Raw genomic sequence first — 18,194 nt, forward strand, 5'->3', positions numbered from 1 at the left:
ACTTAATGCATTCTCATTTTTTAGTTAGCAGAGGATTCCAGCTTTGTTCAGCAGTATGACTTCTGCTCTTTACATACATGTAACGACGACTGTCTCTTCCAAGGATTTGATTCAAGGTTTTCTTGTCTTTTTAGTCTGTTTTATAGTTCATTGTGCGTCATGAACCTACAACAGCAGAAAGATCCTACAACATACAGGTCAGAGTAGGCAATGAAAGGAAAGAGATGCTTGTTTTCTGTCTGCACACCATTTTAGTTTTGATTAAAAGCTGGGATTAAACACCAGTATTACTCTGCCTTCCAGAAAGGATTGAGGAAAAAATTTGAGATCATTTTCTTTCCAGTTCTCATGTATGTTATAGGTCTAAACCTGATGTCGGTGGATGCACTGAAGAAGAATGAGGTCATGGAGACTTGCCTCACCCATAATTTATCCCTGGACCTAAAATAGGGACACTTACAACTGTTTTGCGGTTATCATCTGCCCTTCCCTCTACCAGCTCCACTGCTTTCCTTCAGTTTTCTGCAGTCCCTGACAGAGTATGAGGTTTCTGCCCTTGAAAAATGTTAGCTCTCTTCAAAAAAAGAAGTCTGGTCTTCACGCTTTTCCTGTGTCTATCTATCTGACACATACTCTTGAAAGAGAAATGTAATTCTTAAGCAGCAACATTGTCTGCTAAACCTTCTCTCAGAAACAGGCCTGAAGCATCCACTGAAGATGTGTTTCTGCATCTGAGGGGAAAACATGTCCTCCTAACAGTTACCAGGAAGCAAGAAAACACTGTACAGAGAACAGATTGTTTTTCAAGGACCTAACACTCTTAAAGTATTTTGCAGTTTGCCAGGAACTGGACAATGCAGTAAAATCCTTCAGTAGCTGTTGCTTATGGACCAGGTAAGGAAGAAGATTTCTTTGGTCTGGAAATCTTCATAGCTTTAATGGTCCAATGAAGACTATCAATTTGTTGGGCTGTGGGTTTTTTTTCTGTTTGTTTTTGTGGGTTTTTTTTGTTTGCTTGATTTTTTTTCCCAGATTTTTAGTTTCTTGGGTTTGTTTGTATTATTTGCATTCAGTGGCCTAGCGTCTCTTCTATTTCCTGCTCCAAAGACATTCAGTACTCACCAGACACTAGGGCTGCTGAGTACTCAGGGCTCAACAAATGCCTACCATACACATGCAGTTGCATGGCATTCCTTTGACCTCCTGCTGTACATGAAACACTGTGAAGTAGCATCTGCTTGGAGGAAAATAATTATGTTTTTTTTTTTTAACAAACATATACATGCACTTCCCTTGTAACTTAATAATACACCGGGGTAACATAATGGGAAGTTTTGCCTGTCCAGGTTGCATGACAATCTGCTGAACTGGTAAGAGATGGTGAAGAGCAGCAAGGCACTTCAAAAAGAACATGACTACTAAAGCAGTATTTAAAGGATGCTGTCATCTTGGGCAGTTTTTCTTCCTCTCCTGTTTTGTCTCAAGTGTTTGTGAGGTATTCCTTACAAATTCAGCCTTTTCAGCCCATAATCTGTAAGCACTGCTTTACTCTTTCTCTTCCAGAATAGCACAGCTTTGGTCACAAAGCCTCTTCTATTTATTGTCCCAACAGTACAGTAGGGAAAATAGGGTTTGCATATTGAAGCTATCCCCATGCATTAAGATACTTTACAGAAACAACTAAAACAGCTGTGGAGTTTACAGAAAACAAACCAACCCCTAGCAGCTGGAGAGAGGAGAAATCTGCGAAGATCCCCCATAAATCTGAACAGATGCAAGCCACACAGAAATGGTCTGTAACCCATTCTGCCTGACAGCACCCTGCTGGCATGCAGGGTCTGGTCTCTCGGCAGATGAATTTTCTGTTCAATCCACTGTAATGACTCAGATGTTTGATGCTACTTATGTGTTCCCAGAAGAATAACAAAGATAAGACATGACGGGCGTGAGGCTGTGCTTGGAAGAAGCTGCCATGCATAGAGGAGCTAGACAAGCAATGCTCCACTTGTATGGCCCACCTACCTACTCATTCTGGCAAAGAAGAAACAGTAATAACATGCATTAAAACAACATCCTTGAAAAGAAAAGACAGCAAAAACAGAAACTTAAGGTAAGAGAAATATTTATTTAAATTTGCACAATAACGAGCTTATACTGAACAAATTCAATCAAGAAATAATAGTAAGTGCAGTAAAACAAGGAAATATTGATGACTTTTCCCATCAGAAAACATTAAGAAGCCATGCCTGTGCATCACGGGTTTTCTTGTTTGTTTGTTAGTTTTTGTTTTTACAATAACGTCTATCTTTTATTTTTTTTTCAGCACACATACTGTACATATCACATCTTAGCTGCTAGGTTCTTTATACCTGAAGGCTTCATCCTTTTACTCAAACATCTGCTAAATTCTGCAGTGAAAAATCAAACACATTTTTCAGTTTCAAATATGAATAGGTAAAAATCTCTGCATCTGGTCAAGTGTTGGACTCTCAAAGCTTTGGAAGACCCTGTAAGAGCTCCTAGTTTATTTTGGATCTTGACATCGTTATGTACAGGAATACAATGTGTCACTTTACACTAACCTAAATATTCTGCATAATGATGTCAGACAGACAAATAGCCAGAAGATTTGGGCCTGACCTCATACAAAGGCTTACGCATCTGAGCTTGTCTCGAGTCCCACGAATTTTACTCTGATTCAAGTAACTGAGTCCATCACGTATCTGCACTTTAAATGGACAAAACCAATCTCATTTTAGCTTTAATTTTGTACGATTTTTGGTCTAAGGGTCTACTTTGTGAAGGAAAATTCTTTAACCAGAAACTGCTTGTGAGAGATGGTTGTTGTTGTCACAGTTCCTGAAGGCACTGTGGGTCCACTGAGCAACAGACGTGGCCATTCTAAAGGAAAGAAAAACAGAGAGAGTGGAACAATGAGTGCTTCGTACAAACCAAGTCCATTTAACAATCTCAGCTGTTTGCAATCCCCCATCCACGTACACATTCATGAAAACACAAGACATCTCTAGGTTTTGATCAGATTCATGACATTGCCATCGTGTCCTTCCTTTGCCCAAGGGAATGAGCTATTATGATTCTTCTAACTGCCTAGTTTGCTGTGGTCTGTATCCCAGAGCTACAACAGTCAAACTGAAACCTAGGATCAATGGGAGAAATACTCCTGACTAAAGGGTGTCAGGCACCTGAGCAAGTACACAAAGCTGTTGTACAAGACAAGGTACTTGGGAGTTTTATTTACATCAAGCAGAAGGGACTCCAGGTTTTATCTAGCCCTGAATGATTCAAGTTAATACATCCTGGCTATAACACAGGCAAATATTAATCCATAAAGTTTTTCCTGACAGTCTAGGCATTCTTCTGAGAATTCTAGCAATTAAGGGAACAAATTGCCTATGGACATTATTAAAGTACTGGAGAAATTGTTTTTTGCATCTCTGCTACTTCTTAAGTCAGATTCTTACAATGCAAACAAAAAGTGTGTATTGTTTTTAAATTATTCCAAGTACCTTCAGTCAACTAAACTGCTAGGATTGATTAAAGACCATCCAAATCACTCCAACATTTTCTTTCACTCCTGCAGTTAGAGGCAGCACACAGGTGACCGTCAGCAGAACTGTTCCATGGCTTCTGCACGGCCATTGATTAGCAGTACAACAGCAACACATTTCCTACCCCCAAATCTCAAAAGTGCTTTAGAGAATAACCACACACAACTGTTTTAAAGATGGAGAAACTGAGGCACATAAACCTCAGCAACTTGCCCAAGCAAAAACTAACTTCAAGCACTGGAATTGGTGTATCCCACCAGCTACAGACCCAAAAAGTACGGGCTTCTGCCTGTAAACCTGTTCCAACATCCTTTGTGTGGCAGCTGGCTTTCTAACCACTAACCACTCTGTTAGGTCACATAATTTTCTTCTTAACCACCATTCTGGCATCAAGGCAAATGCCTACACTTATTTGGCACGTACCACTTCTCTCATAAAAGGACTCTGCCTCAGCAGCAGTAACTGCTGTTGAGCACACCATTGCATCAGACAAAGTGGTGGAAGAAGTTGGTGCTTAACAGCTGCTACGAGATCTGTTACCTCCCATCTCTCCCAGCAGGAGGTGCTGATGTTAGATATACTTTATTAGCATCTTTTCAGATCAGTTAATTGTATCATGTACTTGAGTTTGGAAAGTATCTTCCTTCATAAGGACATGGGATAAAGATCAAAATCAATTGTGAATTTCACTAATAAACACCTCTGGATGAATCCTGCTGTCTCTCTCTCCTTGACTACTGCAGAAACACTGTCGTTCTTCAGTGCTAGATGATGGAAAATACAGTTCACTATACAGGTTTATTTTGAATTGAAAAACTTATTTTAATCTCCTTTTCTTCTGCATCTTTAAAAAGAGATGACAGAATTCACATCAAACCCATAGCCATTTTTTCTCCTCAGTGAATCCCTTTGACGACAAAAACTTAAATGTTCTAAACACGTTGATTCTACTATTAATTTTAAAGCAAGAAAGCTATGTAAACATGTAACTAGCCCTTTAATTCTCAAAACAATTATTCTTCTCAAAAAGCAATTAAATCAGTTCTGCTAATACTACAGTATCACATAGAACAACTTTCTTTTGTGAAGTCAAGTCTTGCATACCTGTTTGTTATGGCATATGTTTCCAAGATAGCATGGAGCCATACACTGAGAGCTCTGGTCAAACCTGAATTGAGATAGCTTGGTGGGAAACCAGACCACTACTGTGTCCACAGCACAGTGCAGCATGGGCTGTTGTCCTGCTTCTGACCCGCTACCACATTAAACCATCCTTCTAATACATGCAAGAGTAAAACTCGTTAAGCAGAACATTTCTACTGTTATCTCCACTGCTTTAAAACACATGTAGACACCAACTATCCACTGACCAGACTCAGTGCATTCACATTTATATGCCACAGAACAAGCTGGGAAAGAAGCATCTCAGCTCTCAGCTTAATTTTCCTGCTCTTTACCTTGCACTGGCAGAGGGTGCACTCCGTGCCGTGCTTAATCCAGGAAGATCCAGTGAAGCGAACAACACTGGTTTCATCCAGACAAGTTTTAGTGATGTCGTTGCGAATGGTGTCCGCTTGGCAGGGGTCGGTGACACAGCGTGGGCAGCACTCCTTCTCGGGGAGGACACTGAACTCACAATCCACCTCTGGGCAGGGCAAGGGCCAGCAGTCAACTTCGCCTTGCTGTTTACAAATATGACAAGACCAAGGGAAGATTATTAGCTCTTATTTTTCTTTCATTACCCACTCCTCTGACCCAGCAGAGAGTTTCTTAGCTGGCTAGTGTTATCCATCTGGTCCTACTCAGGAGTCAGTGCAGAGAACACTGATACTCACTGCCTGTGGGAGACACAGCAAGTTAGGTGCTTTTTCCTGCGTGCTGTTCATGAAGTATATTAGATTTAACTTTCTTCAACACTCTCTGCATCAAGCTGCAGCTGAAAATTCTATACAAACATCATGCAATACAGAATACGGATATGTCCCTGGGAAGTCCTACTTCTGGAAGTGACACAAGCCATAATAGGGCTGTATCGCAAAACTGCTTCAAAATCTTCCTTTTCATCTAGTTCTTAACTCTATTCAGACTGGTGGCTGGCCGTAGAAAGCCCTCAAATTCAGCTCTGGATGGGCTTGAGTTCATCTTTGCCATGGTTGCAAATGCATTGGCTGAACTAAGGCTGTCAAGCTACCAGCAGCCCAGTGCAGCAGAGAACACCAGCATGTTTTCAGTGAGAGGACCTTCACCCCCTTACCATCCATTTAGGATGTTACGATCAGAAAATCTGAACTTCCAAACTTAATCACACTTTCTGCATGATGGGTTCAGTACAGTCAGGGTATGAAAAGGTCAAAAGAGAGACTCGAGCTGGGCCAGAATATTCTTAAGGGAAGTTACTCCATGCCTGTCCACAAATCTAAAGATATCTAATTACACATGTCAGTTACTAGGAGCTGGGGTCAGCTTCCCTTCAACCCTGGGCAAGCACCACAGTTCCAGATCTATCGGTCAAAGTAAAGACTTCACAGAAGTCATTACTACATTTTTCTTTTGGAGCAGGTCCATCTCTGACCTCCAACTTAGCTCATTTGAGAACAGATTGAGTAGTCTGGATTTAAGGAAGGCAAAGAGAACAGCATTTGGCCCTAGAAAAGAAGTTTATTCACAAAAACTGTATTGAAGGCTTTGAGAATGAATGAACATCATCAGAGCAAAAGCTGAAAAAAATTCCCAGGGATTTGCCATAGATGAAAATTTACTTCCCTTGTTGTAGACAGTATTGTGAAGTTAGACTTTTAAAAAATTCTCATCTGGGTCAATTTTAGTCTTTTTAAATCACTTGATAATAAGAATGAAATCCATCTTAAACCCAGTCACTGATCTTGATATTTCTATTTATTTTTTGTAGTGGTGGACAGTACAAAGAGCAGACAACACACCGTCACCCAAAAAAAAAAAAATCCCTGACAACTGAAAGAAAGGAAGCTTTAGTTACAGAAGTAGCACCTTGAAAAAAGAGACATCTATTGAGATCCCAAACTGTAAGTTGTTTTAGATTGTTTTGAAGACATTTAATGAAGCACCTGGGAATCTATTTCACTGGATTTTAGCAGTGGTAACACTGAAAGCACAGTGTCTACACAAGTTGGTTTCTGGCTGTCTTTCATGATAGTCTGACAAGGGAAAGCAGCTAGATGGACTAAGCTTTACATTTGGAGAGAACCTGTGATAAAAGCTAGTTGTTTTTATCTTGGTATTTTTTTCTGTCATGGAAACTTCCTGAGCAGCATTATGCAGAATATTTTTTTTTTTGAGTCTGAAATACATGCCTAGGAAAAAGATCACGAGTTTTAACAGATTTTTTTTTCAAACCTTATTTCACTATTTTAAAACTGCATCAAATCTTATTATTTTTTCTGTGACTCAGAATGTCTGAATGAATAAACAAATTTTAGTCTATGGGCATCTTTGAAATTATCAACCGTGATAATAAATACATATTTAGAATTTCCTTATACAGCTTCATTGGTCTTGAATGAGTGAAAACATGAGTGTTGCTGTGTAAGTGCCACATCCAAATGTCCTCCAGTCTTTGCTAAAACAATCTTCATGATTAAATATTTTCTGTTGTGTCTATTGTGTCAAAACGCATTTTTGACTGGAACTTGACAATACTGACAAATACTCATGAAAACCAGATTTTCATTATACACATACTCCACAGGAAATTAAATAGACGTTAATGCATGAAAATTAAATATTCAAAGATGAGAACATCTCATATCCTCTTCCCATCCTGCCTCTGCTGCTGCAGTCAGGAGCCTTACCAAACAGCGACACTGCTGACAGTTCTGTATCCAGGAGTCACCGCTGTTGTAGGAAAGCTCCCCACTTTGATGTAAACATTGACTGCTGAGCCTTGGGTCACATTCAGGACAGCAAAATAGGTCAACGGTGGGATTTTCACAGTCACAGACCATCCTCCGGCACATCACATAGCCACTCTGTTGGAAGACAGGCAAGACATCACATAGAGTGATGGCACAAATGTGACCAGCTCCAGCAGTAGTCAACCAAAATTTGATTTTTTGGCATGATTCTAAGCCATTAGCAGCTCACAAATTTTTCCACTATACAATCTTTGTCAAAACACAATTCAACAGAGGTGGAAACCACAATACACGCTCATCAAGAAGTTCCCCCGTTGTCTGATACACACTGTTCATAAAACCAACCTTCATCACTTAAGTTGATGAAACCCAACAGTGTCTTTCCCAAGGGTCAAATTTTAATGGATTGCATTGTTTATGTCAGTCTCATATGGATGCCTGGCTGAGCCTTTCTTTAAGCTTCCAGAGCAATCCCTCTCATCTGTAATTATTCACATAAGGAAGATGATAGGAATTCTGAAATTAAATTCACGCCCATGAAACCTGAGCTGCTGAAATGCTTAGGATTTTGTCAGCAGTCTATTGGGCCTTTATTCTCCACTAGCACTTAGCTTGCAGATCAAGCTTCCCACAGCAAACATTTGAGAAAGTTAAGCTGAATTACTCTGCAGATACAGAACCTATTTCTATTTATAGCCATCTGCTAGAGACACTGAAGTCAGTCACCAACCCCAGTATGTGTCTAGATAGCGGTTTAATTCCATGGAAATTCTGTTACTCTCACCAAGAAAACACAGGTGGCATCTCTGCTAACAAAACAGTACTATCACCCTTCTCCCAGTATCCCATAACAAACCTCCCATGGAAGTTCTGCTCATGTAAGCTGGAGGAGAAATTCTCCCTAAAACTGTATATAATATAGAATTCCATATTTCTGTAGCACCACATGCATACCTGAGAAGGCAGCTAAACAAGGAATTTCACTTGAACCATGAAACTCTTGCCTTCATCCCTTCCACCATCTTGCAGAAGCAGCTGCTTCTGTTTCTACTGACCTGGCACGAGCAGACAGAGCACCTGTCATTCTCCAGCACCCATATCTGACCGTTGTGCTTGATTTTGTTTTCATGGATACAGTCTCCTGTGCAGTTCTTGCCATGGGGACATCGGCAGTCATACCCCCCATCCAAGTTAAAGCAAACGGTGTCATTGGCACAGCTATGCCTTCCAGTTGCACATTCATCAATGTCTGCAAAAACATGCCATGTAATGCTCTTAAACCACATTCAATTAACAAAAATGTTCTTGCGGCAGTCAATATAAATTATTCTTGGCCATTAAAGCCTTCAGCTGAAAATTAATTTGCACTTCACGACAATGGGAAGAAATAACTTACAAGTTTGCAAAAAATATTTTTCGAGTCACATCAACTTTTAAAACATGATATTTTGAGTTCTCCTGCACATCTTTCTAACTGACTGTTATCAAGAAAGGTAGAATGAATAAATCACAGGAAATGTAAGAACAAAGGTAATTCTCAGCTCCTCAAAGAGCATTAGTTTGTAGCAACCACTCGTGAGGCATGTTCAGTGAAACAAGGAAAGCTGTAGAACCTTGTTTTCAAACCCTTTTGCTGGCTCTGTCTAGCATATGTGAGTTCACCTGCCAAAAAAGCTAATGTGAAAGGTGGCATCTGACCTGTAAGTTCATTCCAGCAAGCTCACCATGCTTTAAGTTACATCATTTATTAGGGTGCGCAAACTAGAATATTTTAATTATTCAAGTTGCAGTGACATCTATAGCCCTTGTGTCTGGCATAGAAAATAAAAAATTAATGTCTCCAGTGAAAAAAGGTAAATGACTTCAAAAAAATCTTATCTCAAAGAATTCAAGAGCACCTTTGCAGGCCTGTTTCATCAGTAACAGGTTTTCCTGTTGAGTGAATTCCTCCGTTACACACACATTTCTTTTGCAAGGGCAAACTAGCAGTACACACTGACTTCTACTTAAATAGTCTTTGTTTAGCTCTTGCAGCTGTCCATATACAGTAAAGTTATCTGGGAAAAAATCTTTGAAAGGGCATGAAGTAAAAAGCTATATGCAATAAAATGTGGAAAACACTAGAAGAGTAAAGAATAGGTCTATGGCAATTGTAAATATAATACACTGAGTTCAACTCTAAATATAATTTCAGAACAGTCTGGCCCAAGTTCTTAATAAGAGTTCATTAAAAAGTAGCGTTGGGATATTTAACTATACAGCAGAACAGTACAAGACAAAATAAGCAATAAGGTCAGGCATGTATCTTTTCACCATCAGCATAAAAATATAATAATCAGCTTTGGATTCAATAATGGAAACAAAACCTCCAATTCACCTCAAATACATTCAGTTTAAAGCAAAATAAGTAAAATTCCAATTCCAAATGTGATTGCAGTCAAAAAAAAAAGTAAACAAGTTGCTAATATAAGTGTGAATTGGGATGAAAAACAGCAGGGAAATTATTAGCATTCCGTTGTATAAATAATCAGCATTGTGGGTTTCCTTCAAATCCCATGTGCAATAACCATAGCACTGTCTCAAAAAATAAAGTATTGCAAAATTACTAGGGCTTATGGGAAAGATGAGGAAAATGTTGTTTGAGAAGAACTGAAAAGAAATTGATTGTTCAACTCTAAAAGAACATCAGCAAGAAGGGATATGACAAAAAAAGTAATGAGTACTCCAGAGAAGACATGTTGAGAGCTTTTGTTCTCCATATTGCCCAACACACAAGACAGGGGACAGCGAATGAAACTGAAAGACAACAAATTTAAACCTGATAAAAGGAAATAACTTCTCATACTACAGGTAAACAAACTATGACACTCACTGCCACAGAATGTTAAGAGGGGAGAAAAATAATTGCACAGCCAAAAGAATATAAAGCTAGCAAGAATATTAATTTTTCAGTGCTAACAGATTTTGGAAGAGAGATTACATTTCATGCATTAGGATCCATGGTGCCCCTGTTTATGTACCAGATAATCCAGAAGAGGCAAATCATCTCAGATTTCCACATCCTTTACCTCATGATCTTCTGAAACATCTGGAGTCAGCCACTGTTGCAGCAGGGCAGAAGGACTGGGATCATGAACCTAATCCAGTGTGGCCTTTTGCATGGACCTGAACACCTTAAATGTCAACAGGCATATCACACAGGGAAACCCACTCAAAAATTAAGGATACATAATTAGTGGAACAGACAGTCCTGCTGAGGTTGTTCAATCTCCAGCCTTGAAGGTTTTTTTAGACAAGTAGCTAGCAAGAATGGTTTGAGTGCTGCTGGTCTGAGCAGAGCAGAGGGATGGAAGAGCTACTCCCTTCTTCCTCTACTTTCTCTTAAATCCATACTGAAAGTAATATAATCTGGCAACTTAAAATTAAGATCTCGATATACTCAGTCTAACTGGTTTTAAGTTATCCAATCAAGAGAACACAAATCCTATTTAAATATAATTATTCAGATTAACAGCAGGATTCTCTTTATCAATGAAGCAATTTTTAATAAATTACTTTCTGACACTTGCGTTCATTTGTTTAAACACCAAGTCTGCATTTGGCACTCCTGTACAAGTGTATTTAACAATTCTCCCATGAGAAAAAAAGGCTTCTAGGGTTTGTTTTCCAACACAGTAACTGTTAGTGCATTGTTACTAAATATAATTGAGGTTTCATCATTGACTCCGGTACTGAACCGAGCTTATCGAACATTGAGAACTAACAAAAAATCCCAACCCTGTTTTTTTTCAGTTGATTCATGAAAACAAATGTTCAGGATAGGGCAATTTAAATATCCCTGGATAAAGCAGGAGCTATTTACATTTTGATTCTAATGTGATCAGAAACAGCAGTGTGTTTATGATGCAGCAAGGGAAACAAACTTTGCATGCATGAAATTCTCATCTGCATTATTTATCCACACTGCACTTCAGGCATTATCTGCAGAAGAACTTGCACACAAATCATCCACACCAAGCAAAACTTTGTTCAGCTTTTTTACTTTGGATTTGTAATGGAAGGTGAATTATGTTACTGACATGTTAATTACACACATAACCCGTTCTCCAGTTTCCATAACCATATGGACAGGATACACTGGTCCCTCTATCTTTTGTATTTGAAAAAGGGAGAGGGCAGGATTACATGTGGCATGCTTCCAGTATATCCAGCCACAGAGGCATGTTATTATCATTCTCATGTTGCTTAAATACCAACCAAACAAATAAACAAGACACAACAAAAGAAACAAGCAAAAAAAAAAAATTCACTACAGGCAATTTACAACACAATGCTTAGGGATCGAGCAGCTTGAATGTTATGACATTAGAACATTAAGTCTCGAAAGACTCGGAGGTTTGCCTCAGGAAAAAAAAAAATGGAAACAAAATGTAACTAGTTATCTAGTGCTAAATTGAAGACCAGTTCTTATTTATCTAACCTACACTAAAAATTATAGCAGCTTTGATATGGCATGCTCTTAAGGATCTTCCTTTTCTTATCATCATCTCTTGTTACAACCTAAGGTTGCAATGACAATGTATTAATACATGTTACAGAACACTAGGAGTCAATTGTGTCACAAGTAGTTTCATGCCTACATAGGAATAATAGTGCACGAAAGCCATACAAGATGGTGACAGTACCTGGAATGACTAAACTCCACCTGGACTGCAAAGGCAGAAAACTCCATAAAAATGGGACTTTCAATTGCCCCAATAGACTATGGCCCCAGGCTGTACTTAACAGATTTCCTGGCTGTTTCTTAGAATAGATAGACAAAGAATTCCAAAGGCACAAAGTGTCATTTAACTTGGCCCTATGGAGTGTGCAGGCTCTGATTCAAAATGTCTCTGCTGAGCAACTACTCTGTATTGGTGACCAACAGTGACCACTATGTATGCAAGTTCAATATCCTTAAAGGAATTTAAAGGGCTGCAAAAAACCTCTGTGGTACTGGTTAACTTCAAAGACAGGATTATGTTAAAATGATGATGTTTTAAAATTGAATTAAAACTAGCAACCAAAAAGATAACACGTTTTCAGACAGAAAGAAGATTGTTTAAAGATACTATATTACAGATTCAGAGTAAACATATACTATACTAATTAAAAAGCCTTTAAAGGAATACTACTATTTGAAAACTTCATGAGCTTCCTTGCATAATACGTACTCTTAAAGGAACTATGTGCCATGGAATAAAAGAGGTTGTTGATTCACAGATAAATAGTGGGTAAATTAGTAAGTAATAAAAGGCAGCAACAAATGGTCAGGTTGTCAGAATGAAGAGCTGTCTTAGGGAAGTTCCCCAAGAATGTGCCAGAATATGTTCTGCCCAATATACTTGTCATCTGGGAGAATGGATGAAAAGTGAGATTAAAAAGACTGTTGATAAGAAAGTATTAAAACAAAAAAAAATGACAGTGAAATATAGGAGTATTTCATGATATTGACTGAGTAAGCAATAATATGTCAGATGAGATTGAATTGTAAGGTGCATGGGGAAATACCCATTCAAAGATAACATTAGTCTCCCAGATCTGCTCTGGAAAGAGATCTTGGAGCTACTGTGGATAGCTCTAAAAAAATGACAGCTCAGTAGTATTTTGGACAAAAAAAAAAAACACAAAAACAATATTGATGACAACAGATGAGAAAACTTGCAGTAATCTCACAAGGAACACAAAACACGATTAGAAGAAAAACCTGTGTACATCTTGCTAGGAAGTGACAAAGGGCTCAGAGACCCATTCTGATACAGCTGATGGAAAGTTGCAAATTTCCCTCCTCTGATGAGCTACCCATACCTATATGCTGGATGTTCACAGGAAGCCCCAAAAGGTCTCTCTCAGACATTATTTCCTACCAGAATCATTCTGATACCAGTTAGAGTGTCATCTGTGTAAAGAAAAGATGAACACTTGTATCACTCAGAAATACGCTGTTGGAAGAAATGGGCTGGGAGGGCGGAGAGTTCCTTTGCTCTGAAACAACTGAAATTTCTGTTACCTTAGCTCTGAGGAGTAGCATTAGCTCAGGAAGGTGACAACATCAGGATACCAGGGTACTTTTTGCTTAAGGCAAAAAAAAGAAAGGGTGCATTTGATAGGGAGCCCAAGCTTGTCTGAGCAGAAAGTTTGGTTTCTGTTCTTCTCTGTCCTAAGTAAATGTACTGACTGATGTAATCATTCTTCAAAGAGCAAGTGAATTTTGAATAATTTATTTCTGACTTCATGCAAGCCAGCTGTCAGAGTGCTCAACAGATGTGGAAGATGAAGAGCTGAGACTTCAAATGCCGGTAACACCAGCTTCACAGAAATGCTGTTTTCCAAAACAGTAAATGTGCTCAAATTACTGTCTTATAAAATGTAGTGGTTGAGTTTCTGTTTTATTAGTTCTTTCATGAAAGATGAGAAACTCTGCCAACACTCCAGAATATGGAGTACTAATCTGTCTTCATATCTGCCTTCTGTTTGGGGATGTTTAAGTTAGGTTCACAAACTGAAAAATGAAGCCTTAATGCCTATAGCTCTGTTTGGAATGGATGGAAAAAAAGTTACTTTATTTGTTGACCTTTTATGATCATGTATAAAGACAAAAGGACTTCAATGGAGCTTTATGAGTGCTAGTAAGACTGCCCGCTGAAGAGTGGTGACTCCTTATTTCCTGTCTCCTTTAGTGCTATCAATAACAAAGCATCTGTTAAACATTACCAGCACTGTAGAAAGGTCTAAGTGTAGGACTCCAAACTGACAGCGGTTTTACAATTACAAGAAATGTCCTGTACTAGTTAAAATACTGGATGTACTGTGAGATAAATTCAGACATTCTGACAGTCAGCAATTCCTCTGCCTTCCAGACCTAGAGACATGGATGCTGATGTGACTGTTTTGGACTTTGTTATTCATTAAAGCTGGGGAGCATCCTGAGGCTTGTAACATTCCTCCATCCCTCATTGTCCCGGATTGTGGAAAACGTTGTTAAAGTACAGCCCCAGAGCTCTGTGTTGCCATGAAGCCTGCTCTAGCACACGGCGAAGGAAGTGATTCTACTTCTGGAAGCAGGAAAGCAAAAGAAAAACATAGCAAGAAATTTCAGAACAGAAATTTTAAACTGTGAGTTCACAGAATCATAGAATCGCTATGGTTAGAAAGAAACTCTAGGGTCATCAAGTGCAACCTCCATCCCAACATGTCCCTAACCACTGGACCATAGCCCCAAGTGCTACATCTACTCATTTTTTAAACACTTCCAGGGATGGTGACTCCACCACCTCCCTGGGCAGTCCATTCCAGTGTCTAACCACTCTCTCAGTGAAGAAATTCTTCCTAATATCCAATTGAAACCTCCCCTGATGCAACTTGAGGCCATTTCCTTTCATCCTATCATCAGTCATCTGGGAGAAGAGACCAACACCAGCCTCACTACAACCAAGATCCACATACAGATAAACCCTCACAACCAAAAAAGATCCTTTTTTGAATTTGGCATTCTGGTTTGATGCTTTCCAATCCTTTCATTTGCATCTGCCTCCTTTAAGGAATGTGGTACCTGCTGAGAGCGAAGGTATGTTGATCTCATATTCTGTATCAACAGCTGGCACCTGCCAGATACTCTTACTAAGTCCTAAGGGGCTGCATTAATTAGGTGAGCTATTCCTCACATGTGCAAGTATGCAAAACGTCCAACAACTGATGGGGTGTAACCTGCACTATTCTGGTACAAAACAATACAGCCCTTCTCTTCAATTGATTTTGGAAGCTTTTAGACATTGCAGGGGACAAAATCAAAGGAATTGTGATCCCGCAGAGAACTGCAGACCAAATATGAACTGGGCCTGCACGTTCTTATTTTAGGATTATGCCCTCAGTGGTTCCAGTTTTTTAATGCAATGAAGCTTGAAGCTGCAATATGTACTATCTTAGCCTAGCTCTCTTTTATGAAATAGCACATAAGCGACAACCTTCAGAGCACAAATAAGACTGTGTAAAGAAACTACAGAGAAAAGCTGTAGGGGGGCAAAGAGGAAGGTACCAGGTAATATACTATGCTGAATGCTGTATTTACAGATATATAAAATTTAAGACTTCCCAAAGCCATGCAGTCCTCAAAGAAAGATCAGCCATGGCTGATCTTTCACCACATTTCTGGAAATAGGATGATGCATAACATAGTCCTATTTCCAAGGGGAAAACAGCAAGTGCTGGTAAGAGGTTGAAGCCCTAAAGCTGCAATTCCCATAATTTCTCTTGGTAATTGTTATAGAGACCACAGGTCTACCCAGGAGTATAATGTGAAGCAAAACTAATAGCAAAGGAATCTCTAGGTCTTCCATTGCCTGTAGGTACAATAAAATAGGATTATGAATTTCTGCATTCAAATACATTAGTCAAAATATTCAATATTCTCATTTGTGCCAAAGAAGCAGCAATAGCCAAGGTCAATATATGTGTAAAACAGGAAATTCAGCAACTATTATTTCATTATCGAATACTGACAAAGTCTAATGCTACCAAGGAGTCCACCTCTAGCTCTGAATATTTAGTATGATGTCCTAATGGGACCATTTTCTGTGAAAGGGGTAGGTGCAGTTTTGGTATTCTGTTGAAATAAGGTTAAGGAAATGCCCCTGTGCATCTGTGATCTTAATAGAGGTGTTTCCCCTTTAATTTTTTAAATTGTAGGCTTTGCTGAAGGAAACAAGGAGCTGACTAACACTGATGACAGAAGTGCTCTCTGTAGCACTATCAGCACATGTCCAGGGCACACAAACAGACCCAGATTTGAGGCAGACCATATAGAACAATCATGAAAAAAAAAAGATTTGAACGCACACTTCCTTAGCTTTTAAAGTTTTTCTGCACTGAAAGTGGGAACTTTCTTCAAAGCAACTAAAACGTACAAAAGATGAGCCAAAGGCAAGCCTATTATGCACTCTATATAAAATACTACTTGCAGAAAGTAAAACAGACAAGCCCTGGAAGAATATTTCCTAATCCCCACGAGGTTTAAATTCTTTGTTCCACCAAGAAATCAAGGTAGGACCAGTTCCTCTTCTGTGCAATTCTGCACTGCTTCTTCTACAGATCTGCAAGCTGTAGCACTTGCACAAGCTACAAAGATTCAGAGGACACTGGTCCTGGACACAGCAAGAAGCTCATAGAGTTGAAGGTGAGACGTGAAGAACCAAGACTTGAATTCTGAGATTAGTACAGCCTGGATGCTGCTCTCCAGTTACACTGAGTACCTAAAAGACCATCCACCAACAGCTCAATCTAATTACATCTAACTAGGGGATACTGAAGAACTGACAAAAGAAATCCATTTTCTTATGTCTTTAAACCTCATAGGGGAATCTCTCACTGTGGAGAGATCTGACAGCAGAGAAGCCCATTGCTTTTGTGCTACTGTGCTCTGCTACTGGAAGTTCAACTTTCCATACCGCAATGGATTTTAGTCTGTCTCTTACTTTCTGTCCGAGACACCTGTGTCACAGGCTTCAATCCAATACAATGTGATATAGTAAGATTAAAAAAATACCAAGCCTTCCTCCCCACCTCAAGTTGCTACGCATTCCAAAATTTGGAGCTGCAATCAATCAAAATGAAAGTGTTCCACTGTTTGTGACTAGAGTTATCAGCAATGAAAAGAGGTTCCTGGCATCTGTGATTTAATTCTAATTACTTGATATCCTCTGTGTATGTTTAATAAAGAGCTGCTGGCACTTTGTAGAAAAGGTCAAAACATTCTAATAATTGCCACTTCTGCATACATGTAGCAATCCCCATAATTCTTCTTCCTTAGCTTCTCATTTGCTTAGAAATTGCTTCTTAATTGTTGCATGTTCACACACATCTTAACAGAGTCTCGGTGTAGCACGTATATCTCTTGAGATAGCATGTGCCAAACCACTATCTTCAACCCACAAAACAAATGTTATATTGACACTGAAGATAAAACTTGAGGTATAGAGAGTATTTCCATAAATGCCTGGCTAGAGCTTTATCTGTGCCACAAGTGACAGAAGGGCAACATTATAATCAGAAGGATCACAGCTTCTTCTTTGTACCTCCTTGTCCTAACACCTAGCCAGCTAACACTGACATTTAGTTAGCTCTTGACAAAGAAAGCTCAACTTACAAAAGCAATGGCTGCCTCAAATTGCTGATTCCCCCTGGGAACACAGGCTTTCAGCTGTGGTGAAAATGTGTTGAAATAAAGTATTGATGATGGGGATACTGAAAAGGTCATTCTCGCTCCTGGAGAATTGTCTGTGTGCCTGCCTTAGTGAAATTAATTCAATTGCTTCCCTTTGGGACCGATGCAGCCCACCAAAGTGAGTTTAAACAGCAAGGCAGGAAAGCTTACACTGTGTAAGCACGGAATATTTCGGCATTGAGACAGAAGGGAGAAAGGCTCCTAATTTTGCTCTACGTAGTCCATGGGAAAACAGACTCATTTGTTCTCTTATGTAAGAGCAGCAGCATGCAATATCTTAAGAGCTGAATAACATTCCATGTGAAGAGACCTGCATCTGAAAATAACTGTGGACTTAGTAACCTCCTGTTGTCCTTAACACTGTTCATAAACAAAGAAAGCCTTCCCATTTCTTTGTCCCCTCTCTCACTCTCTTGTCCCCTGCACCTTGCCACAGCTCTAAGTCCATAAAATCATAGAATCATAGAATAATTTAGG

At 39.2% G+C, this 18,194-nt stretch overlaps 1 protein-coding gene across 1 annotated transcript; it reads right to left on the reverse strand.

Annotated features, from left to right (window-relative positions):
• Positions 1–2,105: 2,105 nt before the first annotated feature.
• NELL2 (NEL-like 2 (chicken)) lies at positions 2,106–8,708 on the reverse strand (the record flags this gene model as incomplete). Its single annotated transcript, XM_008945950.1, has 4 exons — positions 2,106–2,901; positions 5,027–5,251; positions 7,397–7,573; positions 8,515–8,708. Coding segments are annotated over 4 exons (647 nt in total), but the record flags the coding sequence as incomplete, so codon positions are not given.
• Between the last annotated feature and the right edge of the window lie 9,486 nt (positions 8,709–18,194).

Source organism: Merops nubicus, unplaced genomic scaffold, assembly GCF_000691845.1.
Source record: "Merops nubicus isolate BGI_N331 unplaced genomic scaffold, ASM69184v1 scaffold9328, whole genome shotgun sequence".
NCBI lineage: Eukaryota > Metazoa > Chordata > Aves > Coraciiformes > Meropidae > Merops > Merops nubicus.